The 28,000-nt window shown below is 44.2% G+C and overlaps 1 protein-coding gene across 1 annotated transcript; it reads right to left on the bottom strand.

The window, feature by feature from the left end:
* Nucleotides 1–741: 741 nt before the first annotated feature.
* On the bottom strand, nucleotides 742–27,800 carry Igsf10 (immunoglobulin superfamily member 10). Its single transcript, XM_026408151.2, has 6 exons — nucleotides 27,616–27,800; nucleotides 26,277–26,406; nucleotides 23,331–23,721; nucleotides 17,166–21,500; nucleotides 15,869–16,769; nucleotides 742–2,650 (listed from the first exon to the last, which is right to left on the bottom strand). The coding sequence occupies exons 1-6, from the start codon at nucleotides 27,798–27,800 to the stop codon at nucleotides 742–744; spliced, it is 7,851 nt and encodes a 2,616-aa protein (XP_026263936.2).
* Between the last annotated feature and the right edge of the window lie 200 nt (nucleotides 27,801–28,000).

The raw sequence follows: 28,000 nt of genomic DNA, 5'->3' as shown, positions 1-28,000 counted from the left end.
GAGTTCCCGAGCTAGAACTTAGTCCTAAAGGAGCTTCATTGTATTTTAAAATCTTTTTAATGGACAGATTTGGACAAAGATATAATCAGCCCCTTTTCACATTTTATGGTGTGTGCTAAATTGCTTTTTACAGGTGGAAAAATTAGCCTGCATTTATTTTTAAATGCAGTTATTAAAACGTTTTTGTATTCCCCATCAACGAAAATTGTCATTGTGAACAAATGATAATTTGTCATCAAAACAGTTCAGTGCTTGTTTTCTGTAGGTTTAGCAAAATATTCATAAACCAATGACAAACTCTATATACATCAAGATGGTGAGTTTGCATAAGGACTGCAGATTTAATCTGCCCCACTGACTGTCCCCAGTGCCATACTTGTAACACTGATAGAAGGTGACACTAGGCAACTGGTAGTTGAAAGAAAATCAGTTCATCCTTTACTGAAAAATTCAGGTGCATTAGCCATTTGTTATTTTATAGTGGACCATTTCCTCTTAATGTTTGTTATTTGTTGGCAAAATAAAAGTGCCTTAAGTTAAAAGTTTGTGTTGAGATCCATTCAAGAAATCAGTATCAGTTCATACTGCACTTAAGTCTTTTTTTGCATGTCCATTGTAAATTTAATATTGTAAATGTATCCAAGTTCATTTACATGCCTATGGCTGCCTTTGATTAAACTTCTTCCAAAAAATAAATTCTGTCCAGATGTTGACTTTGTTCAGTGCTGCTTTCGTTTCATGTCAGATGACTTGAATGTAAGTTGCTGCAGAGTCACTACCGAGGGCGTTCCTGGCTGTGCACCTGTACAGCCCTGAGTTCCAGGTCTGGGGATTCGGAAGGACTAGGGTGCCTTGCAGGTGAAGCTGCTCGCCCCCCTGGCTCCTCCCTTCTCTTGCCCTTGAGTGCCAGGAGTGGACAGGCATTTCCCAGGTGACTTCCGGCTTGGGGACTCCCAGAGCCACACAGTGGAGCTGAAAGGCCACTCCTGTCCTTGTGAGGATACTCCTGGGAGGGCGGTTTGTGATTCGGGGTGGGTAGGCCACAATCCTCACTGGAAGAGTGATCAGTGCCTGGCCAACGCTGTTTTGTGCCTGACAAACATACTTCCCCCGGTCATGGGCCGTTGCTTCCTTGATGACCAAGGTGCCATTTTCATGCAGGGTGTACTTGCCATTACTTTGAGGCCTGTCTAGCACAGAACCACCTGGCGTGGTCCATTTGATGTGTGGCTTTGGGATTCCATCAGACACACAATGCAGCCATAGAGATTCCCCACCGAGGCCCCTTACAGTCCCTAGTGCGTACGTCACAATAACGGGCTTCTGCCCAATCTCCAGTATGATCAGTTTCTCAATGTAGCCCACTTGGTTCCTAGCTGCACACCGATATCTTCCTGCCTCTTTCCGAGTTGTCTTATGAATGAGGAGGGAGCCATTGCTTGCTACCAGATATGGAGAGAGGTGTGGTCCGTTAGAAAACTGGGTGCCATTGGGGAGAATCCAGATTATTTCAGGAGGCGGGTTGCCATCCACAGAGCAGTTCAGGGCTGTGGGCTGTCCCAGCTGGGCAACCACTTTTTCATTCAAGGGGTTTCTGAAAGTGGGTCTCCTGAGCATCTCCAGGACCTCCAACTGCACCACCAGCTTGCTCTCTCCCCCTTCGTTCCGAGCCACACAGATGAACTCGGCAGAGTCAGAAAGCCTCACGTTCCGGATTTCCAGGGTTCCGTTGGCATGGACTGTGACTCTGCTGCCATAGTACGGGGCTGTGAGGACGATGCTGTCCGGCATGACCCACGTGACCTGGGGCGGTGGCGTCCCTTCGGCTCTGCAGTGCAGGTGTTTTTTGGAATGCCTCACGGCCGTGGTTTTTATAACCGTCTTGTTGGCATAGATGCCGTTGATCATTGGGGGCCTCCAGTCGACGGCCACTGTGTACGTCTCGGTGTCATGCCCACTGGGGTTCTGGGCCACACACACATACTCTCCAGAATCCAGCGGCCTCACCTTGCTGACGGACAGAGACCCATTCGCGTGAACCGTGTACCTACCACTGGAGGAGGAAATCGTGTCGCCAGATGGCAGCAGCCAGAACGTTCCTGGCTTAGGCTCTCCCACCACCTCACAGTTGAGGACAGCCGTGTCCCCAGCTTGGAGCCTCACATCGGTCTGGTACCCCCGCCTTATGCGAGGGGCGGCTGTGAGCACGGTGAGGTGGACCCTCATTTCGTCCTTCCCCAGGGTGTTCTGGGCATGGCACGTGTAGTCTCCTTCCTCAGTGATCCCGACTTTGTGGAAGTACAAGGTCCCGTTGTCAAAAAGGGTGTACCTGCGGGCCCTGTGGCCGCTGTCCCGGGCTGGCACAGCCTGGTTGATCTTTCGTCCGTTTGGCAGACTCCAGGAGATCTCGGGCTCCGGGGAGCCGGAGGCCTTGCAATCCACCTGGAAGTCCCGCCCCTGGAGCACTTGCTTTCTAAAGTGTGGCTTGTGGTGGATCTTGGCGGGCTTCAGCCTCAGGCTGACGTGCATCAGGGTCAGGTCATCCCCCGCGCCGTTCCTGGCCACGCACAAATAGTCACCACCGTCTTTTTCTGTCACAGATCCAATAAACAGGGACCCATTTGGGTAGACGTGGAGTCGGCTGCCCATCCTAAGAGAACAAAGACTATCTGAGTGCACAGTGGTTAGCAGTGGGAGAAGGGTTTTTTTTTTTTTAAGACTTTTTAGAAATTGACATAAAAATTGTTCACATCTCTGGGGTACCACCTGAAGTAGAATGGCTCGTGAGGGTTAGCTCCTCCCTGAGCCTCCATGACACAAGGACAAAAACGGTCCAGCGTCCGACGTGACATTTCCATACACAACACAAACTGCTACCACAACTGAGCTCATCTGCATACCTCTCGCTGCAGGTACCTTTTGTGTATGTGTGATACACAGGATTGGCTTTGTCACCTTTTTCTTAATCTGTTGCAGTGAAAATTTTAACAAAATCCTAGCTCACGTCTAAATTCTTTGCTGAAAGTGGGACAGGTAGAATTTATTACAATTTAGTGGTGTTTTTTTTAAAAAAACATTTTAATGGTGAGAAGAATGCTAGAAATAGGATTTTCTATACATCATGTTCCCTCACTATTTTCCACATCAAACTAATGGGTGCACAAAAGTTGTTTTGTGCTGTATAAATTAGTAAATTAAAAAAAAACTCATACAAATTTGTTATATTATTGCCTGGAGATGTTTTTTAAAGTGTATTAGTAGCGAAGCAATTGCTGGATTGCTTGTTAGAGAAGAAGTTCCCCTCTGTTATAAAGAGCAGGCCAAGGTGGGTATACAGGCCAGTTCTCCAAGGCCACAGGCAGGATGCAGCCTGCGTTTCCACACTTCACCACAGGATGGCAGACCTTTCCTGAAAAAATGAAATCTTTTCAGAAATTCAGTTGGTGCAGATTGAGATCTTGATTGTGTCCTTGACTGTCTCCTTGATTGCAGTCATGGACACTCATAGGGGACAATCGTGTATGTTTTTCTTATTTGGGGGCAACATGGGCTAAGTAAGTAGATAAATCTGGAAAAAAAAAAAAAAGGAAGAACTTGTTTTCATCGCATAGCTACTTTCCAAGTCCAACAGCCTCCAGTCATTTATAATTTGGCGGTAAACATGAGGTTTGGGGAGTTCTGTGTGTGGAGTGTTATAAGAGGTGCCGGTGTTCATTTGGTCATTCAAGCGTGGGGGGGATCTTCCTGGCATATGAACCAAGGCACGATCACTGTACTGAGCGTGTTAATAAAAGAGAAAAAAAAGTACGGACATCTACACTGTTTCAAGATTCCCCCACTGTCACTGCGCACCTGCAAGACTGACAGGTTTGACAGCTTGCCTTTGACCTCCTCCGAGAAGCCCTGTGTGTTCCACTATGCAGCACTGCCACCTGCTGTGGAAACAGTCCTAATTCTTTCCAAAAGCATTGGCTGTCTAACTTGGCCACACATTAAGACCTCTTGTGCAGTTTTCTTATGCCTGGGTAGTGTCTTCAGAATGGCTGACTGGATTGGTGTGGCTGCGGCTTAGGCATCAGGACCTGAAAGTCTACCAGACGATGTCACGTGCAGCAAAGGCTCAGAACCCCTGCCCTAGAGATTGGTTCTCAGTGCTTTTCCCTCTCCACCTATGGCAGAATTGTGTGGGGCCAAATTTGTGATGCAGCAGATGGGGCTAGGGATCCAGGACCCTGTGGAGTAGATACTGTATCTACTTCTGGGTTTCACAGGGCCCATGCAAACCTACTTACCACAATGGGAAATGGAGCAAGAGAGAAGGCAACCTTCCTTTACCACCCTCGCAAGAAGATCTGACTGAAATGGGACTTGAGAGGCGACTGGCACATGGAAGGACTTAAAATCCAAGAAAAACACCACTAGATTGTAATAAATTGTACCTGTCCTGCTTTTAGCAAAGAATTGAGACAGCAGTAAGCTAGAACTGATTTCAATTTTCATTGCAATAGATTAAGAAAAAGATGCACAAAGCCAATGAACAATTGAGTTTGAGAAGCAGCCTTGAATCTTAGTTTGCACTAAAATCATCTGAAGGGCTTTTATGAATACAGATTGCTTGTTAAAACCACCAGCGTTTCTGATTCAAAAGTTCTCAAGGCAATTCCCAAGCTCCTGGTAAGGACACTGCCCTCTTGAGAACCACTGATTTGGGGGGCAGGTATCACCTTAAATCTGACAAGTGGGGGCTGTAGGATACAAGAAGAGCTACACGTGACATGTAGCGGTTTCTTTTTTTACACTGGTGTTTTTGAGAGGATTTATAAGTTTTCCCTGAGTTAATTAAAATTCTTATTAAGGATTAATGCAGAAAGCGCACAGTTGAGAATCTGAATAGGAGTGCCCAGCAGCCACTTTGCCGTAAAGAAGATCCAAGGCCAAGAACTGAGAAAGACCCAAGAGAGAACTGAGAAAATTCTGATCATCAAAAAGGATGTGACACGAACCCCAAGGAGCCCTGAACTGAAAAGGCAGCCCAGAGAAAAGAACTATGCAGACTGTAGCTCCAACCTGGCTGCCCAGCTGCCCACTGGAAGCCTGTGACTCGCTGTCCTAACTAAAGGAGGCTGCACTGTAGGTCCTGGTAGGTTTAGGTGCACCTCAGGGACCTGGCTGGTCTGAGAGACTGCTCTGCTCTGAAGAAGGAGCCCACTTTGGGCCCGAATCCCAGCGCCCAAGCCCATGCTGTTGCACCAGTCACTGCTAGATGCCATCTTGCCTTAGGGGCTGGTGACCAGATTCCTGGTGCTGCCGGAAACCATGGCTGGGTGTACTTCACAGGGCTGAAGACAGGTCCCTCAGCATCCTCTGAATCTGGAGGCTGAGGACGGCACCACTGTAGAGTCATGATAACTGCTTTCCTGAACTGCTGCAGTCCAGGCAGCTGAGACACTCAGATGCTGCCATCAAGGATAAACACATCACCCAGAGACTACACCTTCCCCTGTGGCTAAACCAGAGAACCTACCCAACTGACATTCTATGTCCCATCTAAATGTTTCCCTACGGGCTGGGGATGTGGCTCAAGCGGTAGCGCGCTCGCCTGGCATGCGTGCGGCCCGGGTTCGATCCTCAGCACCACATACCAACAAAGATGTTGTGTCCGCCGAGAACTGAAAAATAAATATTAAAAAAAAAATTCTCTCTCTCTCTCTCTTTCTCCCCTCTCTCTTATTTCATAGAATTGGAAAAGGTAAACACAGGCATTAACAGAGGCACACAAAAACAGGACACCTCCAACAGAGACATTAGTGCTCAAGACAGAGATCCCAGTAAGAAGGAAAACGATGAAGTGTCTGGGGAACAATGAAAAATAATGATCCTGAAGAAACTTAGATGCAAGAGAGTCCAGGTAGACAACACAAAGAAATGAACCAAGGCAACAAGAGAAAAAAACATTTTATGAAGATTCAGGATATGAATAAATTCCACCAAAGAGATGGAAATCAGAAAAAAAAAACTATCAGAAATCTTGGTGATAAAAACTTCAATGAAATTTTCAAAAATACAACAGAGAGCTTTTACAACAGACTAGATTAAGAGTTTCTAAACCTGAGGGCAGTTAATTTTGAATTAATCCAGTCAAATAAATAAAGAATTTTAAAAAATGAAAAAAGTCTACAAGACATATGGAACACCATTAACTGAACAAATATTTGCACTATGGAAATTCCAGAAGGTGACGAAAAGTAAAAGCATTGAAAACCTAGTCATAGAACAATAGAGAAAACCTTGCCAAATCTTCAAAGAGATATGGACATCCATATACAAGAAGCTCAAAGGATTCCAACTAGATCCAACCAAAACAGAGCTTCACCAAGACTATCATCACTGGAGTGTCAAAAGACCAGACAGAAAACTTGAAAGAGCAAGAGAAAAGCATCAAGTCACACAAAAGGCATGCCCTTAAACTTACAGCAGGTTTCTCAGAAGAAACTTAAGAGGCAAGAAGAGAGTGGGATGATATATTCAAAATACTAAAGAAGGAAAAAAAGCCTTAAAAACCTTCCAATCAAGAATACTACATACAGAAAAATTATTCTTCAAAAAAGGAGAAATAAAATCTTTCCCAGATAAGCAGAAAGCAGAAATTGAATGAATTCACCACTAGACAAGCCCTACACGAAATGCTTAAAGGAGTCCCACACAGGAAAGAAAAGGACACCAACTGTCATGAAAACAAGGAATATAACAACAACAACAAAAGGTACACAAAAAACTTTCCTATGAATTATAAGTTTTCTATCAAATCACGAAAAGAACAAAAAATATACAAAAAAAGCAGAACACAATTTATAAACAGCAGGAGGAAATTTATACCTATCTTGAATGTAAGTGGGTTAAATTCACTAAAAAGCAAAGAAGTTGAATGGATTTGAAAACATAAAAATATCCAAGTGTTTGTTGCCTGTAAGAAATCCACTTCCTTTGGCACAGATATGCACAGAGTAAAAGTAACGGGTTGGAAAAAGATACCATGACAATGGAAGCCAAAAATGTACAGGAGCAGCCATACAAAAGAGATAAGTCAGACTTCTAATCAAACTAAAGAGAGAAGATCTGTCACAACATATTGAAGAAACAGATCAATTCACCAAGAAGATATAGCAATTGTAGATACATAGGCACCCACCACTGGATTACTCAAATATATAGAGCAAATATCTAGATCTAAAGGGAGAAATCAACTCCAGTACAATAATGGCTGGGGATTTCAGCACCCCTCTTTCCTCAACAGAAAGATCATTCAGACAGCAATCCAACAAAATCTGGTTGGTATCATACTCTGGATCAAATGGGCCTGACCATTTCATCTAACAGCAACAGAGTATATATTCTTATCAGCACATAGAACATTCTCCAGGATAGAATATATGTGAGGCCACAAATCTAGTCTTAATTTTTTTAATTAAAATAATATCATGTGCATTCTCAGATCACAAACTGCAAATTAATAACAGTAAGAATGGATAATACAAAAATATATGGAAGTTGAAGAAAATACTCCGAAATGACTGAGAAGTTAAAGAAATTAAAAATAAATTTAAAATGTTCTAGAAACAAATGAAGATGGCCACACATCAAAATCTGACAGCAAAATCAATACCAAAGAGGAACACTGATATTAACAGGTACAGACATCAAAGAGAGAAAGATCTCAACCTAAGAATTCACCTTAAGGACTTAGAAAAGAACAAATTAAACTCTAATTTAGTTAAAGGAAAGAAATCAGATTGAAGCATAAATAAATAAAAAGTACAAAAGATCAATGAAACAAAGAGGTAGTTTATTGAAAGGATGGATAAAATTGACATAATTTTAGGTAAACTAATTAAGAAAAAGAGAAGACCTAAATAATGATGAAAAAAAAGATTTACAATTGATAACACTACAGAAATAGAACTAACAGAAACTACTATGAATAATTATATGTTAAAAAATGGAAAATCTAGAAGAGATGGATAAATTCCCCACACATACAGTCTACCAAAACTGAATCAAGAAAAAATAGAAAATATGAACAGAATAATGAGCAATGAGTTAGAATTAAGACTCCCATAAAAAAAAAAATCCAGAACCTGATGGTTTTACTCTGAATTATACCAAACATTTAAACAACTAATGCCAATTCTTCTTCAACAATAATTTAAAAAATGAAATATAATTAATTTTACAAGGCTACCATTATCTTATACTTAAATCAGATAAAAATATTTAAAAAATAAAATTATATCTTATCTCTGATGAATATAGATGCAAAAATTCTCAAATATCTGCAAACCAAATTCAACAGCACATAAGAAATCTTGATAGCATACTATGATTAAATGGGATTCATTCCAGGGATACAAGGATGATCAACATAGTGCAAATCAACACATCGTACAACACATCAAATAAAATGAAGGCCAAAAACCCTATCATTTCAATAGATGTAGATGTAGCATTTGACAAAATTTAAGATTCCTTCATCATAAACACTCAACAAATTAAGTATAGAAGAAATATAACCAAAAATACTAAAAGCACTGTGTGAAAAACAACAGTCAATATCATACTGAATGGGAAAAAAGTGAAAGCATTCCCTCTAAGATCTGGAGCAAGGCAAGGATGTTCACTTTCGCCACTTTTAGCAAGAGCAATTAGGCAAGGGAAAGATAAAGGGCATCCATATTAGAAAGAAAATTTATCTACATTTATAGATGACATACGTAAAAAACCTAAATACTCCAAAGCTGTTAGAATTGATGGTGAATTTATAGGATACAAAATCAACATAAAAAACAGAATTTTTAAATACCATAATGAACTTGCTGATAAGAACAATCAAAGCAATCCCATTCATAATAGCTACAAAAATATTTATAAATAACTTTCATTATAGAGAGCTTTTGCTTCCTTGTTTAAAGTTATCAGACACGAATGATAAGAGAAATTATAAAGGACATAAATGATAAGACAGCTCATGTTCATGGAATGGAAAAATTAATATTGCTAAAATGACCGTATTACCCCAAAAGATATATACAGTCAATATAAGCAAAGGGATGATGGAGTCAATATAATCTATCAAAATGACGAAGACTTCACACACAAGAAAACCTCCTAGGGGCTGTGGATGTAGCTTAGTGGTATAGCACTTGCCTAGCATGTGTGAAATATTAGGTTCAATCCCCAACATTGAAAAAAAAAAACTTTCCTAAAATTTACATGGAATCTGTAACCATAAAGGATCAAGAATAGCTAAAATGATCCCGAGGAAGGGGGGAAAATTACAAACCAGACATTATTTAAAAAAAAAAAGCCAGAGGCATAACAATACCCGACTTCAAAACTTATTACAAACATATTGTTATGGTTTAGATATCAAGTATCATGTCCATGGTTTGGATATCAAAGGCTCATGTGTTGAAGGCTGTTCACCAAGACTGCAATGTTTAGAGGTGGGGATATGGGGAGTAATTTATCACTGTGACCAAAATATCTAACAAGAACAACTTAGAGAAGGAAAAGTTTCTTTAGGCTCACAGTTTCAACAGTTCACAGCACACCATAGTAAAAGGGAATGGTGGGAAAAAGCTTTTCACCTCATGGTGGCCAAGAAGCAGAGAAGAAAGAGTGCAAGGGACTGCAGGGAAGATGAATCCTTCCAGGGCACATACCCAGTGCCCACTTTCTCCAGTCATGCCCCTCATGCCTACAGTTACCACCCAGTTAGTCCATTCAAACTGGGTGGACTGATTAGGTTATAACTTTCATAATATAATCACTTCCTATATTAATACAGAAGCTTTGAGGGGACACTGCATATACAAACCATAACATTTCACTTCTGGCCCCCAAAAGCACATGTCCATCTCCAAAAGTCCCTTTAGTCTCAACAGCTCTAGCATTGCCCAAAGTTCAATCCAAAGTCTCCTTTCAGACTTAAAACTCTTGGTTGTTCAATTCTCTCCCTTTTTTCCCCCTCCCCCTTGCCCCTCATAACCTCTTATAATTTTGTGTATCATTGAAGGTCTCCTACCATTTCTCCTACCATTTCCATATGCTTTCCCTTCTCTCTCCCTTTCTCTCCCCCCATTCGTCTTTGTTCACTGTTAGTCTTTTCCTCATGCTCTTCCTTCCTGTTCTGTTCTTAGTGGCTCTCTTTATATCAAAGAAGACATTTGGCATTTGTTTTTTAGGGCTTGGCTAGCTTCACTTAGCATAATCTGCTCTGAGAGGGAAGATGGGAGGGGAGGGGAGGGGAGGGGGGATAGTAGGGGATAGGAAAGGTAGCAGAATACAACAGTCACTAATATGCCATTATGTAAAAATGTGAGTATGCAACAGATGTGATTCTGCAATCTGTATTTGGGGTAAAAATGGGAGTTCAAAACCCAATTGAGTCAAATGTATGAAAGATGATATATCATGAGCTCTGTAATGTTTTGAACAATCAATAAAAACAAAACAAAACAAAACAAAAACTCTTGGTTGTAAGCCTCTGTAAAAACTGAATCAATTACACATATCCAATATACATTGGCACAAAGTAAACATTCCCATTCCAAAAGGGAGGAAGAGGAGCATAGAAAGAAGGGATATGACCAGAGCAAGACCAAAACCCAGCTAGGCAAAAAGTCCTAGAGTTGCACATTAGTCTCTGTAGCACATGGCAGTGAGATGTGATTTCCAAGGGGCTTAGGAAGCCCTGCTCCTTTGGTCTTGCCCGTTGCAGCTGTTATGGCTGCTCATCATGCCTCTCTCCAGAGCCAGCAGCTTTCCTTAGCAGGTTACCTGCATTACTGGCATTTCTTAATCTTGGGGATCTCTAATGCAGTTTTATACTCAATTTTCTGGTGAAACTGCAAGTTTTCAAAATCCTTCTGCTCTGCCTTCTGCTCCCGATTCTCACAGTAAACTTGGCTAAAAGTTTCTTCCAATATCTATGCCACTGCATGAATGCTGTGCTGCTTCAAAATTTCTTCTGCCAATAAGTCTATCACCTTTAAATTTTGCCTCACACCAAGTCTCAGGGAATGGGGAAAATGTAGACAAGTTGCCAGCATGTAATGTGAATGGCTTCTAGTTCAATTCCAAACAGAATCCCCATTTACCTCTGAAACCTCATGAGCACAGTCTTTATTGTCCATGCTCCTATCTATACTCTGGTTTTCTAAGCTCCCACCAGAGTTATGCATTATGCTTTACATATACAGCATTCTAAGAGTTCTCTTGCCTGCATCTCCAAACCTTTCCAAACTCTTTCTGCAAACCCATTCCAAAGGCTTCTGAACCACAGGGTCCAGCTAGTAACAGCAACAGCCCTATTTCTTGGTACCAATTTCAGTTATTCAACTTCTCATTGCTTTGGCAAAAATATCTGACCAGAATGACTTAGAAGAGAAAGCCTATAGTTTCAGAGGTTCAGTCCATGATTGACCAACTCTATCACTTTGGACCTGAGGTGCAGGAGAACATCATAGGTCACTGAGGGCATGCCCTGGGAGAGTTCAGCTTTCCTGTGACCCCTTCCCTTTCTTTCTCTGCCTCCCAGTCACTATGAGTTGAGAAGCTCTCCCCTGCCACCACCTTCTGTCATGTTATGCTGACTTACCTTGGCCCAAAGCCATAGAGGTGGCTGATCATGGACTGAGAAACTCTGAAACCCTGAGCCCCAAATAAACTTTCCCTCTTGAAGTTGATCTTTTTGGGTATTTTGGTCACAATACACGAGGGCTATGACCTCCTCACGGATAAACTGGTTGATAGTAGAATGGACTCCTGTGAGGCAGTGGACGCTGTATGCAGATAGGTCTTGTTGGCAGAAGTAGGTCACTGCAGACATGATCTGGAAGGATTTTTCCCTTTCTGCACTCACTTTCTCTCTCTCAGCTTCCTGAATGCCCCGAGCTGAACAGCTTTCTTTCATCACACCCTTCCACCATGATGCGCTGCATCACATCTGGCCCAACACAAAGGAATCAGCTGAACCATGGACCGAGAATGGAAACTGAGCCAAAAGAAATCTTTCTTCCAAGTTGTTTATATCAGGTATTTGGTCACAGAAACAAAAACTGACTAATAGATTTAGTATCCAAAATAGCATAGAAGTGGCATAAAAATAGACACAAAACCCAATGGAACAGAATTGAGAACATGGAAATTAATACATTTATGCTGCCAGCTGATTTCTAACAAGAACATACAGTGGAGAAAAGACAGTCTCTTCAATACAAGGTGCTTTCAAAATTGAATATACATATACAGAAAGACGAAACTGGATTTCTTCCTTTTATCATACACAAAAATCAATTCAAAATGAATCAAAGATCTAAATGGTAAACCTGAAACTAGGGAATTACTGCAGGAAAACATTGGGGAAATGCTTCAAGACTTTGCTGTAGGCAGGACTTTGTTTTTGTTGAACTCAAAAGCTATAAGCAACAAAAGTTGAAAAATAAACAAATGAGATGACATCAAACCCCAAAACTTCTCTAAAGGAAATAACCAGTTTCAATAGACAACCTACAGAACAAGGAGAAATCTGTTCCAACTATTCATCAAACAAGGGATTGCTAAACTAAAACAAAACAAAAATTCAATTGAAAATGGGCTAATGACCTGAATGGACTCTTCTCAAAGGAAGACAGAAAATGGCCAAATGTATGAAAAATGCCCAGGAGTTTAGCCATCAAGGAAATAGAAATCAAAACCACAACAAGCTGTGGTCTTACACCTTAATGAGAATGGCTACCCTAAAAAAAAAAAATGCTGAAGGGGGGCGGGGTGGAAAAGGGGAACTCTTAAATACTGTTGGTGGAAATGCAAAATTGGACAGCCATTAGGGAGAAGAGTGTGGAAATCCCTAAAATGCCTGAGGCGAGAACTACCATTGTCTTGCTATCACTCCATTGGGTACATGTCCACAGGAGATGAAATCATTACACAAAAGGATGCCTGCATTCCCGTGTTTCCTGAAGCACTCTTCAAAATAGTACAATGTGAAATCATCCAGATACCCATCAGTGGACAGGCAGATCAAGAAAATGGGGATGAACATTCACAGTGGAACATGAGTCACAAAAAGTCTTACATTTACAGCAGCACTAATGGAACTGGAGGTCATTTATTAAGTGAAATAAACCAGACATGGAAAGACATAGACCACATGTTTTCACTCATCTGTGGAAACTCAGAGGTCAACTTAGTAGGAAAAAGGAGAACAGCGGTTGCTAGAGACTGGGGAGGACGGGAGGCAGAGGTGCAGGCAGCCCCAGCACACAGAGACCAGGAGGCAATTCTGGCTTCCTCAAGTACCTTAAGGTCACATGATCAAAACAATCTAGAGTGATTCAAAATGACTAGAAAAGGGCCAAACTCCTGACACACAGAAATGACTTGTGTTTGAAGAGATGCAAAGCTTAAGACCCTTATTTGTGTGCACTCACTGAGTTTCCATAATGCACCCCACAGAGATACCCAAATGTGAGGTCTCAATAAAAAAAAATTGGATGACCAAAATAATTTTTAAAAATTAATGTGAGCCCCTCAGCCTTTCCCAGGAAGTGCTTCTCAGATCACCTGTGCATAGGACTCACCCGGGGATCTTTCTGTTTATTTTTGTTGAGATTTTTTTTTTTAAAGTGCAGGTTTGACAGCAGCAGTTTTGGATGAAGCCTGCCCTGCACTTGTGCCAAGCCTCCAGGTCACAAGGAACAAGTTGTCAGAGGGAAGAACACTGTCTGAGCTGAAGCATAGGAAGACTGAGCAGTGTCATCTGAGGTCACTAAAGCAAGCTGCAGAGGGCTCTATGTCCAGGCTGCATGGCCAGTAGCTTCACTTACTTGGGCATGGCAGGGTGGGCTTGTCTCATCATAGCTATGATGGAAGTGTCCATTTTTAGAATCTAAACTCAAACTGTTCATCCTAACAAGTGGGAAGATGAAGGGGTTCTTTGGAAGGGGTGTGTGTTCTGTTATACAACAGAAGTGCCCTCCTCCTTTCTGATAACTATCTGCTGCATCTGAATAAAGGATACCTGGACTTTTTGCATAGATTACTTGTGAAAGAGTCTCTAAGTATCCAGTTAGCAAAAAGCTCTATTTCATTATTTAAAAAAAAAAAAAAAACAGAATGCAGGGCCTCTGGTAGGCCCGGGATAGGATCTGCGATCTTACATACTCTTGCCTTTTCCACGATAAGAAGATTCCCATGTTCCACAAATGTTTTCCCCAAACGAAAAGTAAACATCCTCCAGATTTCTCTGCTGTTTCACTCTCCTGACCAGCCTTTATGCTGAGATGCTAGTAATACATTTTGGAACACTCCCAGACTGCCTTTGGACTTACCTTTAAGATATTGCATTACATTTTCTCATAACTCAGATATGAGATTTCCACTCTCAAAAATGGACTGAACACTTCACAAATGCCAGGTTCTGTCTTTACAGCCTGCATGGTGAACTTGATCTGTAATTTCCATCAAAAGCATAAATGTGACACATTCAACACCTCCTACATCAGCTTCTGCATGGAGAGTTGAACTTACCTTCAAAATTATCAATAACAAATAATCTCTGTGTAAATGCAAAACATCCTCATGTGCTGTGGAATTTATTTTAAATGCATTAATTTTAATAAACAGAAGTGTTTTTTAACATTAGAGAAATAGTATAACTTGAAGGCAAAAAAGACTGATATTTTGAAATTAAATGCAAAAACTGATAAGACATTGGACACACACACACACACACACACACACAGTAATGGGTATATGTGTACTAGATAACAAATACAAACATGTGGTCCTTAAAGTTCACGTTTCATTGCTCAGCATTTTAAAATTGTAAACCTACACTAATTTCAATTTAATACTTAGGTAATTTCGATGACTTATTTGAAAAACTTCAAAATTAACATTGCTTTAAATTAAAGATCATGAAAAACTTAAAAATTAACATTTACTTTGAATTAAAGATCACAAATTCATTAATTATATTCAGTATCAACTCATTTTGATACTAGGAAAAAACCACAACTTCTATGCTTGAGTGTCAATTTATCTCTATTATTTCTGATTTTTCTACATATTTTCTATTAATGAATACACAATATTTTATGTAAATTTATATGAAATGCTCATCCCCATCTTTTTCTGGCCTATTATAGAAAATCATTGCACAAAATTATGATAATTGCAAATGGCAAATATTAACACATAAGCTCTAATTATTCCTTTTCAAAAATAGGTTTTAATTTATACAAGAAGCCAGCTATAAAGTGCGTATTACTATGCCTAGAGTAACTGAGCTGTGTGTGTCTGACCACATGGGGGGAGCAGAGGTCCTTAAGACATTGCACCTTGTGCAGGTCTGAAAGTTTGGACTTTCACAAAGTGCTCTGCAATTTCAGGGAAGAAGAAATGAAATAGTGATCCAGGTTTCAAGTGTCTGCTAGGAGATTCTGACGAGGGTGATAATGCGCGTGTCCCTCTAGAACCTCAGCTGCCTCACAATTCTCTCCTCTTTATAAAAAAGAAACTGTGCACCTTTACATGCTTACCCTTTTACAACTGTCAAGTTATGAAGGCAAATGAGAATTTTTATCCTGCATTTAACTATGTGAACTCAGGATTTGGCCCTTAGACTTCAGCATGTAAGAAAACGGGTTTTTATATTCCAATGATCTCAGGTGGACTTCATTTCTTTAGGGAGAGCCCTCTCTGTGCAGAACCCGTGGCTGGCTTCACTGAGTCACCCCTTCCCCTTCAGAAGCTACAACAGCTCCAGACAGACCAGCAGACCACTGCAACCACTGCGCGGCTTTACCTGTGCCACTGGTCGACCACCGCCCTGGATGGAAGCCTCCAGATTATCTTGGGTGTGGGCTCCCCAGCAGCTGAGCAGTTCAGTAGAAGTTCATCCCCCAGGTTCACCTCTGTCCACCTTGGGGAGGCGACCTCTATTCTGGGGCTGGTCTCCTGCCCCTCCACTCTGAGCATCACCACCCTCCTCTCTGAGCCAGTGGAGCTGGTGGCAATGCACTCATAAGTGCCCCTGTCAGAAGGGGCGAGGTTGCTGATGTGCAGAGTCCCATTGGCACCTAAGAACCACTTGGCACTAGAGGCCTGCAGGGGTTTTACTTCAGTGCCGTCCGCGAGGACCCAGTGAACGAGGGGCTGAGGAGTCCCTTCTGCAGTGCAGGGCAGTTCCAAGCTCTCCCCCGGACGCCCCACGAGGACTTGCCTCTTCTGCTCTAGAATGACTGGGGGAGCCGCGATGACTTGTACCCTAACCAGCCGTGAATCCTGGCCAGCGGAGTTGCTGGCCACACACTTGTAAAAGCCACGGTCATAAATGCTCAGCTTGCGAATGACCAGCGCTCCGTCGGCGGTCACCAGGGCCTGACTATTTCCTGTGGATGACTCGGAGACCACTGACTGGTTTGCAAGAATCCAGGAGACCGTAGGACTGGGCCTACCCTCTGCTCTGCACGTCAGCTCCACGGTGCTTCCAGAATAGACCGTGATCTCTTCAGTGCGTCTCTCCAGGATCCTGGGGGGATAGGAAACCACGGACAAGGTGACATGAAGGTGGTCCGTGCCAAATGGGTTGGACGCTGAGCAAAGGTACTGTCCACGGTCCTGAATGCTGACCCTCTGGATAGACAGAGTGCCATTGGGGTGTACCTGGAACCTGCTATTTTTTTTCCTCTTAGACAATTCAAGTCCTGATAAGAAGAAAGAAATTCAAAGTTCAGATTGGAAATATAGAACTATCTTTTTGTTAAGCTACTGAGAATAAATACATTTTAAATTAAACTCTAGGTCTTCTGATTACTAATTATTCCTTGATTTTTAAAAAATTCATATATTTTAAAAGCCAGATAGTTGAACACAATGACCACTCAGTCATTTTCAAATCGTGTTTTTGAGGGAGCTCTGCTTTCAACTAATTTAAAAAATAATTCTTAATTATTTTAAAACCTTCTAATGAATGACGCAAAGGTCAAATGAGGATTTTGTGGTTTCTGTGTTTTAAAGAAATGTGTAACTGAAATACAACACAATCTTTCCCCTGTTTCATGATTAAAGGTGACCAAGCACAGAGGGACAGTTCTCAATACCTGATGAGACTCTGATCCAGTGGACGGTGGGCGGGGGGTTCCCAACGGCTGTGCAGGGGAGAAAGGCATCTGAATGCGCAGGAACCGTGAAGCTGGCAGCGTTTCCTCCAACTATTCTGGGCTTTTCAAACATACTCCTCAACAAAGAGTCAGAGGGAAGGAGCTGGAAAGTCGTGATTTTTTGACTAGCTTTCTTATCCGTCTTCTGTCCATCCCAGTTTGAAGTCTGAGAGGTGGCCTCTGGTAAGCTCAGAGTGGGCAACTCACTTGGGACTGGATTTTTACCTTTGCCTGCAATTTCTGGGTATGACTTGGGCCCAAACTGGTTTTCTGGCCAGGACAAGGGAGTCCATTTGGAATCTTGTGACTTAATTGTTATCGGTCTCGGTCTCGGTCTCGGTCTCGGTCTCGGGGTGAGAGTAGGGCGTCCCCAGCTGGGGTTGGTAAAGTGGGCCGCTCCAGTCACAAGTTTGACATCTGGCTGCTGGGGAGGTGCTGTGACCGCTGCTGCTAATTGCTGTAGATCAGCATCATGCCTCAAGGACTTGTTCAAGGTGACCACTGTATCTGTCCTCATCTTGAAGACGGGAGTTGCCAATCTGTCAGTAACTGCAGTTTGCGTGGGGGGCAGGGAGGTGGGAATTGGCACTAGAGGACCACGGCTGCTCAGGAATGGTGGCCTGGTTGAGGGTCCAACACTGGTTTTCCTGGCTGCGGTACTTTGGGGCGACTTGCTGGACACCAACATTTCAGAAGCAATTGTGCTCCTCAGAGTCTGGGTGGTCTCTTGGGTCGGCCCTTCAGGTACACCTGTCAGGGGAAGGGTTCTTGAGTGAAGACCAGTTGTGCTTGAAATCCCACCTGTGTCTTCCAGCGGTGGGGGAGTGAAAGCAGAGACGCCAGGCTCAAGGGAAGTTTCAGCTACGGCTGGAACAGGTGTCACGGCGGCGGAGAGAGGCAGGCCAGCACTCTGGCCTGGAGAGATGCTCGGGTCATTCCTGTTCCTCCGAGGCTCCTGTTCTCCTGGATATTCTGAGGACCTGGGTCCTGTTGCTTGGGTCTTATAGATAATGACAGATGTGGGAGCAGCGGGGGCACCTGTCAGAGTGGCTGTTTGTACTGGTTGGAAGTCAAGTGTGCTTGATTCTCTGGGGGTGGGAGTGGGAAGCAGGGAGTGGGAGGATGGGAAGAGTAGCTCCCTCCCTGTGGGGTGGTGTCCAGATCTGGGGGTTTCACTGGTGCTGTGGTGGGTGGCAGCCAGTGTTACAGGTGGAATTTGCATCAGCCTTGCTGAGAACGTTGCAGGAGGGAAGCCAGGAATGTGATTTGTGGGTAGAGCAGGAGATATCCTAGGAAGCATCGTAGCTGTACTTTTCTGTAAACCAAACGTACGCAGATTCTTTAATATCCCTTTTTGTTTATAGTTATTTACAAAGATCTGATGCCAGGGGATTTTCCTTATTGAGAATCTTGTAGTGGGCAGAGCCATGGGCACTGGTGGCTTGGTGACAGGACCTGGAAGAGGTGGTGTAATCCCCGACTGTCCTCTGGCTTCGCTGGTGGTGGATACACTCAGGGAACTATTATCTGCTAGGAGAGGTTGATTCAGAGGTATGGAGGTGGGGGAAGGAGTCGTGGCTGCAGTGGGGGCCCCGTGGCTACTTTCAGGACTGACATATTTTATTGTGGGTGATGTTTTATCAATATCCACCTCTGGTTTGTTCTCAGATAATGAAGGATTCTGGGCTAGAGTTGTGGGTGGATCTGCTGTGACCGTGGCAACATCAGCGTTGGAGTGGGTGCTGGGGGGAGGACCTAGAGAAGATGATGCTGTTGTAGCAGAGGACAGTGCCTCTGTGGTAGAACAGGACAGGCACCTCACAGGGAGCTCTGAGGCTGAAGGTGTGGTAGTGCTTTCCTCAGCAGAGCCCCGGACTGTGGGCCCCACCATGCCGGATCCATGCCGTCGGAGAACTGGAGTCCTGTATGGGCTAATAATTCGCCCTCTGCCCCAAATTTTCCTGCGCCGCCCAAAGCGTCTGGGGAGTGGGGTGCCAGCAGTGCTACTTCTAGGAACCTGAAATGAAGGATCAGCAGTAACGTGTGGCTCTGAAGGGAGCCTAGAGGTGCTAAGTCCTTGCAGAGTGTAAGAATAGAAGTGATTGCTCCTGGGTTCACTGGCTCCCGTCACTGGTGTCTGGTGGCCGTTTATGGTATTTACTGACTCTAAGATCACATCAGCCCTGTTATTGCTACTAAGCGTTTTGATGAGGGCATCTCTGGTCACAGTCCTCTGTGTTGTTGGAGGAGCCTTTTGGAGATGCTCGTACCTCCCCATCTGCTCAGACTCCTGAAATTCAGTCGTTCTGGGCATCGGTGGAGAGACAGCGGCTGGATTTTGGCTGGCTGCACCGTGCATTTGGCTTGATCTACTTGGATCTAGGTCCTCGGGTGTGGCTGTGGTTTTAGAAGTGGTGGACTGCTTGAAACCTGTAGGGTTTTCAGGCTGCACAGGCGGACTCGCCATGGGGGAGGCTTCTGTGTCAGAGGCTCTGTTGGCCACAGGGCTCAGGGCCATTGCTCCAGGGCCAGCGGCCTCCACCCTTGCCATAACACTGGGAGCTGTGGGGCCCGCAGACTCCTCTTCTGGGGGGAGCACACCCGAAGAGCCCTCTTCCTCGCCAGGTGAGCTCAGGAGCCGGGAGCCTGGCGTGGGTGGCCCTGCTGTAGTGCTTTCCCGTTTTTGTGGCACAGGATTCTTTTTGGCTCTCTCCAAAAGCGCTGCCCAGTGTCGTGGGTCAATCCTCCGTGCAGAGGGGGGAAAGTGCCTCCTATGCTCCCTCAGGCCTCTGTGTGCTGACCCTCCCCGCAGCAGCGGGGTGAACCCCCCTCTGTCATTCTTACTTGCTCTGGAGACTGGTCTCCTGGCCTGAGCCCCCAAGGGAGCAGACGGAGGGAGCCCACCAACTTCAGACTCCCGAGGGCGAGTGCTGGGACTGGGCTCCCCAAGTCTAGATCCATCTGCGTCCCCCTCCTGCTCTGATGGCCTTTGACCTTTCGTTTTGACTGAAACTTGATAAAGCAGAAAAGCCACCCCCGACGGGTTGGCTGCTACACAGCAATACTGACCTTGGTCTTCTGGGGTGACCTGCGGGATTCTCAATGTGCCGTTGTTAAGAATTTGCTTTCCTCCTGAGGACTGATGGAGGACAGAGCTTCCTGGAAGGACCCAGCTAACAGAGGCGTCTGGGGTCCCAGTAGCATGGCATGGGAGATCGAGTGTGTCATCAGCAAAGACCGTGTGACGAACCCCCTGTTCAGGAAGAGCCTCCACTCGGGGCTCTACCACGGTGATCCTGTAGCTGAGGACGTCTGCGTCACCGTAATTGGTACTTACGCAGTGGTACATGCCTGAGTCAGAACCATCGGCCATCTGGAGTTCCAGCTTTCCACCTTTGTCTATCAGGATTCGTCCATCCTCACTAACGTAGGGGGCCCTCACTTTGCTCCCATCGGCTAGAAGCCACTCCAAGTGTGGGCTGGGTTCCCCTTGGCCTGGGCAGTCCAGAGCAATGGTGCCACCAACCAGGACGGTGTGCTCCAGCTTGGTGTCGTTATTCCTTGAAATCATAGTCCACTTGTGTGTCCCTGGCTCCCCCGCTGTGGCTGGTAAAGTGACTTGAGCCTCACTTGCGAACTGGATCTGTAATGTCCCCAGGGTGGTCTCAGTTCTGTTCAGCTGCAAAGAGATCCTGTTCTGCATCAACCACGAGGGATCCGCTCTGAGGTCGGCCTCCACGTTAGTAAAGATGTCTTCGGGCTTAGGTGCCACCTGTCTGTATTTGTATCGCAGCTGCAGTGTTTCAGGGGGCAAGCGGTTCCTTTCCAGTGTCAGAGGGGTATCACTGTACAAAGCCAGAATGTGCCACACTGGCTGAATGTCACTGGGATCCACGTCGCACACCAGGAATGTTGAAAGTGACAGATTGAGGAAGATGTGGTTGTTTTCTTCAGTGAACGCCTTGGGCCATGTCCTGGAGGGCTTCTGAATGCTGCAGGCCACGTTAGCTTTGTTTCCAAACTGGTCTGTCATATTCAGAGTTAGGGAACCGAGGGGTGCCAGGAAGTCTCCGGGAGAGATGGAGGCTGAACCACCGTCTTCTGGAACAATCGGTCTCTTTGATTGCAGGGACGGGTTGATGGTTGGTTTCACACACAGGAAAGTGGCAGCTGGGACCAAGGCAAAGGGCCTGCCCTTAACACTCTGGGGGTTCATGCAAGCAGGACACAGCTGCAGACCAGAGGGACCTCTGTCTTTTTTGCATTTTATTACATCTAGGAAAAATCACAATTGAATTACTATCTTTCAGTTGTGACCTCTTTATAAATTCACACATGAACATTTTGAAGAAATATTTTTGCTACAATTTGAAATTTGAATATTAAATAGGTTTATATGGTTTCTGCCTTTGAAATGATTTCTAAAAAAGATGTCATCTATGTCTCTGCTGTGACATCCTACGCACAGGCCTGAGGGTTTCATCCATCTTATTCACTGAGGTATTTCCCAGTCCTAGAAAGTGCCTGGTATATATTTGGTACTCATTAAATATTAGTTGGGATGAATCATTTTTCTATCTAGGAAAACAAAAGGATATGTTCATCTTCATTTTTTATTAGTAGTAGCTCCCTGTTTTAGTGTTCAAGATAGTCACAGAATACCTTTGTCCTAAAAGGATGACCTGTTCCATAAGCAATCCTTTGTAAGACTCTGAATATCATTAAAAAAAAATTTTTTCCCCTATTATCCAAAGAATATTGACCAAAATATAAGATGTCGTGTCCTGGAACGACTTTGTAGAAACAGGAATGGAGAGAGACAGACGATGCTCAGGGTAAAGAGCAAGAAGTGAGGGTCCATAGACCAGGGCATGAGACAGGAGGCCAGGAAGACTCGGATCCTGAGCTGGGGGGTGCCCCACTGCCTGAGGCAGAGGCCCCAGAGGAGGAGTGGGCTTAATGTGAGGGGAGAGCACTGTGCCCGAGCAGTGGGGTGGCTCACTGAAGGTCTCATGACACCAGGCAGCCTTCCACATCACAGAGCCTTGCCCACCTCCACACTGAGGTCAGACCTCACATTCCCTGGTATTTTAAATACTGCTCTGGTGAGCCCGTTTAAGATGGCCAGCCACTGGAATAATCCAGAAGAGCAGCTGTTTCCCTCATATAAGATGCAGGCTAGGATTTCCACGCAGGAGCTCCCACATCATGCACTGGGCACAGCACTTAGATCTGAGAAGTCCAGTGCTTCCTAAGACAGGCAAATCGGTCATCAAATCACTGTCACGCAGGTACAAGTTTCCTCTCAAAGGCCCAAGAACGTCACTCTCTATGCATTTGTGTCTGGGACGTCAAGACCATAAGTACCTAGTGGGTGGGTGGCGAGTTCACCATCAACATGGCTGTCATTGATAGGTGCTTTAACAAGGATTACTGAGAACCTACTGTATTCCATGCATGTTGCAAGGGCTAAGCTTAGATAACAGACACTGATAACACCACAGGCCCCAATACCAGCAAATACAATATGTAATCCTCTTAAGAATGGAAGTGCGGATGGAACGATTCTTATGATATGGATGGGGTGGGTGCTGGAGCACCCCGACTTCCCAGAGGAGTGAGTGCTAACCAGACTTGCTGGCTAGGAGCACCAACAGAAACAAAGGGACAGGCAGGAAAAGCAGCAGAGACCATGACACAGCTGTGGTTTGACCAAATGTAGTTCAGGGTCATTAGGGCAACAAGCGTCTGTGTGTCTGGGGTGAGGAAGGGGCTGAGGGCTGGGAACTAAGCATTGGTGAGGACCACAGAAGGAGGACTTGGCACGTGGGCTGGGAGGCACTCTCCAGCCAGAGGTCAGCATGGTTCTTAGAGGGCCAGATGGAAAGAAGGTGGGCTTCATGGACCGTCCACCTCTGACACAGCCTCTTGACTGCACCACTGCAGGCAAGTACAGGTGGAAACCAGGTGTCAAGACTGTCATTCCCAAGTTATGACTGGGGCTTTACTTTCTCTTTAGCTAACTGACCTAGGACTCTTGTACTGATCAGACACCTTCAAGTTGGGTCCTCTATTTAATTAGGAAATGAGCCACTGTGCAGATACCTGGCTTCTCCTGCATCCAGTCAGACAACCACCTCAGATGGCAGTCACAGACCCATGGGTTCCCGTGCAGATAGAGGCTCTCTAGGGCAGGCATGTAGGAGAGCATCTCCCGAGGGAGGGAGGGCAGGAAGTTGTCAGACAAGTACAGGTACTTGAGGAAGGATGTCTTAAACATCTGGAGGAAACGCCGAGACACAAAGGTATCTGGATGGAGCTTAGTGAGCTGGTTCCCTTCCAACTGCAGCAGGCGGAGAGAACTGAGCCCATAGAAAGCCTCGGGGTTTATGAACTCAATGTTGTTGTGGTCCATGTGCAGCCGGGTCAGGCTCCTGAGGCCATGGAAAGTATCTTTCTCAAGTTTTCGAACTTTGTTATAGCTCATTTTTAAGACCTGTAATCAAAAAAGATGAACATATTTATTTTGTTAAAAGAATTTTCACAAAAGGGGAAAAGCATATGTTGTAATTAGTCCAATGCCATATGCATACCTGGTTAGGAGTCCAATTCAAACAAATTAGTTGCCAATTAAATAAGGAAATATCAGAAAAATTAGGACATGCATAAGGAATCATTGCTAAATTGAAAGACATAATAATGATATGATGATTATTTTTTGAAAGATTCCTTGAGATATAGATTGAAGTACTTATGAAAGAAACATGAGTCTGTTTAAGAATAGCTCTAAGGGAGAAAAAGAAAAAAAAAAAGAACAGCTCAATGGAATGTAGCATGTAGGGCACAGGTGAGATGGAATCCATTACGTGTTGGTAACTATTGAGGCCGAGTGATGCTTCACAGGAGTTCCATGCACCCTTCCCTCTACTTTTGTATATGGTTGGAAATTTCAATAATAAAAAAGGATTTTTAGAAAGTAAATTTGAGATTTTTTGAAAATGAGAGAATATAAATTGAGTTTATTTTATTTTATTTTATTTTTGGTACCAGGGATTTAAGCTAGTGCACTTAACTACTGAGCCACATCCCCAGCCATTTTTAATATTATTTTGAGACAGAGTATCATTAAGTTACTTAGAGCCTCGCTAAGGTGCTGAAGCTACTTCTTGAATTTGTAATCCTCCTGCCTCAGCCTACAGAGCCACTGGGATTACAAGCGTATGCCATCATGCCCAGCTATTTTTTTTTTCATTTTAAATAGCTTTGAGATATTATTAGCATCATAGATGCTAATAAATAAAATGCTAAAATTCACCTTTTTATTTTTTACTTACTTTTTTGGGGGGTGGGGTTACTGAGGATTTAACCCAGGGGTGCTTTACCATTAAGCTACATCTCCCCAGCCTTTTTCTGTTTTATTTTGATAGTGAGAATGTAAGCAACTTAACGAGACTCTAAGTTCCTGAGACTGGCCTTGAACTTGAGATTCTCCTGCTGAAGCCTCCTAAGTCACCAGGATTACAGCCACTATGCCTGGCAGAGAATTCATCTTTTAAAAGTGTACAATTCGTTGGATTTTAGTACATTCATGGATTTATACAACCATCTCCACTCTCAAATTTTAGAAAATTTTTATCCTCCCCAGATAAAAACCAATTCGTATTAACAATTATTTCCCCCCTCTTAGGCCTAATCAGCTGCTAGTCTACTTTCTGTTTCCATGGATTTGCTGATTCTAGACATTTCACATAAATGGAATCACACAACACGTGGTCTCATGTGTCTGGCTTCTTCCACTCACAAACCGCTCAAGACCCACCCCTGTCCCACCCGCCTCAGCCTCTCTTTCCCTTTTATTACTGACTAGTATTCCATTGTATGCATGTATCACATTTTGTTTCTCTACTCATCAATGGAGGGAGTCTGGGGTATTTTCTACTTTTTATTATTTTGGATAATATGACTTTAATTGATTTTGAGTTGAGATTAAAACAATTTTGAATGTTTCAATTTTGCTCGAGTTTTCTCCAGTTCCGTATCTGATTATAAACTAAACTTAACCCATTCGCCCCCACCCCCCAAAAAAAGAGGCTGGTGAAAACAAGATTTCCCCATTGTATTTTCCTGGTTCAGCCTAAGCTGTCATCACTATTGACCACGCTGTCCTGGAATGCCATGTGTCCTAATAAATAAAAGTTAAATTGGCTACACAGATGAGCTTTGCCCCAAGTGTTATCCCGAGTTCCTCAATACTTCCTGAAAACCCGGGTGAGGTACAGCCTCCTGCTCTTGAGGATGAGAGCCGGTCCTGGGCACCAGGACTGCATGGGCTGCGTGCTCCTGCCAGGTTCATGCTGCTCCTGGGGCTGGTGTGCTGCACCGGGTGAGACCATTGCTATCTGCATTTCATTGACTGTCTTATGAGGAGTTCAGGGACTCAGAATGACTGTGCTTGTCCTGAACCAAAGTTTCACTCCTGTTCTCAATGGACAGTGTCTGCTGTGTGCGTCAGCCTCTCGGGAGTTCAGGTCCTCTTGCAGCAGCTGCAAGGGCTTCCGCACCAGCAGCACCCTGGGCTTCCTTTGCTTGTGTCCCTGGAGTTCTCTTGCCTTCTAGTTTCTCACTTCCTTGTGACAGTTCTTACGGTGCTTTCTGCCCTCTTGGAAATCCATAGAACTTCAAAAAGGTTTTCAAAGAAGGCAGAACATACACAAGAAATTAAGTAAGGCTGGACAATAGTTCACTGATTCATAGAAAAGGTACCACATTCTATCCCCAGAGAAACATGATTACAAATAGTCTTTGAAAGATAAAATTTTAAAGGTTCAGTGACCCCCTGGGTACTTTTTTTACCCGCGTTAGTTGGAGGTATAAGAAAATTTCCCTGAGAATTTTCATAGTATTCTAATTTCCACATATGGTGGCATTTAAAAAAAAAAAAATCAGTTCTTCACGTGCTCCCTTGACATCCGCCTCTAACTTCCAGAAGGTCTGCTTTGGGGTCCTGGGGGAAGGGCACCCCTCCACCCTCCCCGCCTTGCCCCGTGTCACCTGCAGCGCCTGCAGATCCGAGAAGGTCCTATCAGCGATGGTGTGGATGCCATTGCTGTGCAGCAAGAGCAGCTCCAACTTGCTCAGGCCAGAAAAATCCATTGCCGTCAATCTAACCAAGTTGTTGTACCTGAAATCAGAACGCCACTCCAGGCATGAGCCGACTCTGCCAGCGAAAGGTCACAGCAAAACACACTCACACGGAACGCTCTTGCTTTACCTGTGCTCTAGGGAGAGGGTCAAATGCTTGGAACGTTACTGAAGTTCTGTAGATGCCACTGATTTGCTCTCCCTTCCCAGTCCTGTGATCTCTGCTACAGTCCCCCAGTATGTTTCCAGGACATGCCACATCCACTCCCATCTTTAAACCTTCATGGACTTGCTATAACTTCAGGGCAGAAGACCCTCGACCCTGCCCTTTTATACTTGTAGATGTAGGTCGTTCAATCAGTAGTGGTCAAGGATCTGGGGCTCTGGAGCTCAGGTTTTAGCTTCTGGTTGGGCGTGATTATGAGTTCTGGCTTCTAATAATACTTGTGTGACCTGGGTAAAATCCGGAGACCTTGTGTGTTCCAGTGTCACTACAAAGTGCTGTAACAGAGTCCACTACAAGGGAGTTATGAGGATCCAATTTAGTGCTGAGCCTGGTCAGCACACAGTAAGTGCACAATTAATGTTGGCTGTTCCCAAGGCATGCTGCATGCTCTCCTATTCTCACTACAGCATAGACTGTTCAACCACAGCTTCTTCAGGTGAACGGTTTGCTGTCCATAACTGTATCCTGCTTGGCACACAATGAATGGATGTGCTCACTAATGTCACATAAGAGATTTAACCCCCACTACACGTGCACACACACACCTTCTCATGAACCTTTAAAATACAGTCATCTGTGGTGGATTCAATTAGGCATGCATTTTAAATAAGCCACAAATAGTAATGGCTCACATTAATTGTGCACATACTAACTGGGGCATTTTTAAATCTCAAAGGCCTTACAAAAGGACATCACGGACTTTCCATGTCACTTGCATATGGGACAGTTCTAATTGCCCCATCATCTCTTACGCTATATCATAATGCTGATTGCTAAGAGCAGCTCTATTATTTTCCAGCAAAAATGTGCCCAGAGTGAAGCTTTTTCACAAGCATAGCCTACCAACCTACCAAGAGACTGTTCAGGTTCTAGAACTTTCTCCTCATAAAGGACTAGCAGGAAAAAGTATTGTCCCCAAGACTTACCAAAGGTTCTCATGAGATCATTTCATACAAAAAAATGTTTAAAACAATTGTGGTTAATCTTCCAAAGCCATGGGGACTCTGGGGACAAGTCACTCACCCTAAATTGATGCGTTCCACATTGGGTGAAATGCTCTCTGGGATGGAGGTCAAGTACCGAAATGTGCAGTGCACCTCTGTGGACACATAGCAGGTGCAGCGGCGGGGACAGGCTGTGCTCTCGGGGGCAGTCACCAGGAGGACCCCAGTGAAGGGGACCAGCAAGTAGATGCTCTTCACCCTCATCCTAAAGGAAAACAAAATCTCACTTTGGAATTGTAAAAAAACTCAACTGAATTTCAGGACCCCCACCCCCACCCCTGACACACACACACACACACAGTAGAAGCTCTAGGACTGGACAGAACTTTAAGGGTCATGCATGGCTAATTTCATTCACACCTTCTATGGTGAAAGGTAAAGTATACTCCTTGTAAAACCTCAGT

This window comes from Urocitellus parryii, chromosome 2 (genome assembly GCF_045843805.1).
Source record: "Urocitellus parryii isolate mUroPar1 chromosome 2, mUroPar1.hap1, whole genome shotgun sequence".
NCBI classification, from domain to species: domain Eukaryota; kingdom Metazoa; phylum Chordata; class Mammalia; order Rodentia; family Sciuridae; genus Urocitellus; species Urocitellus parryii.
Note: the sequence above shows the minus strand (reverse complement) of the source record. Positions and strands in the feature narration are given on the sequence as shown.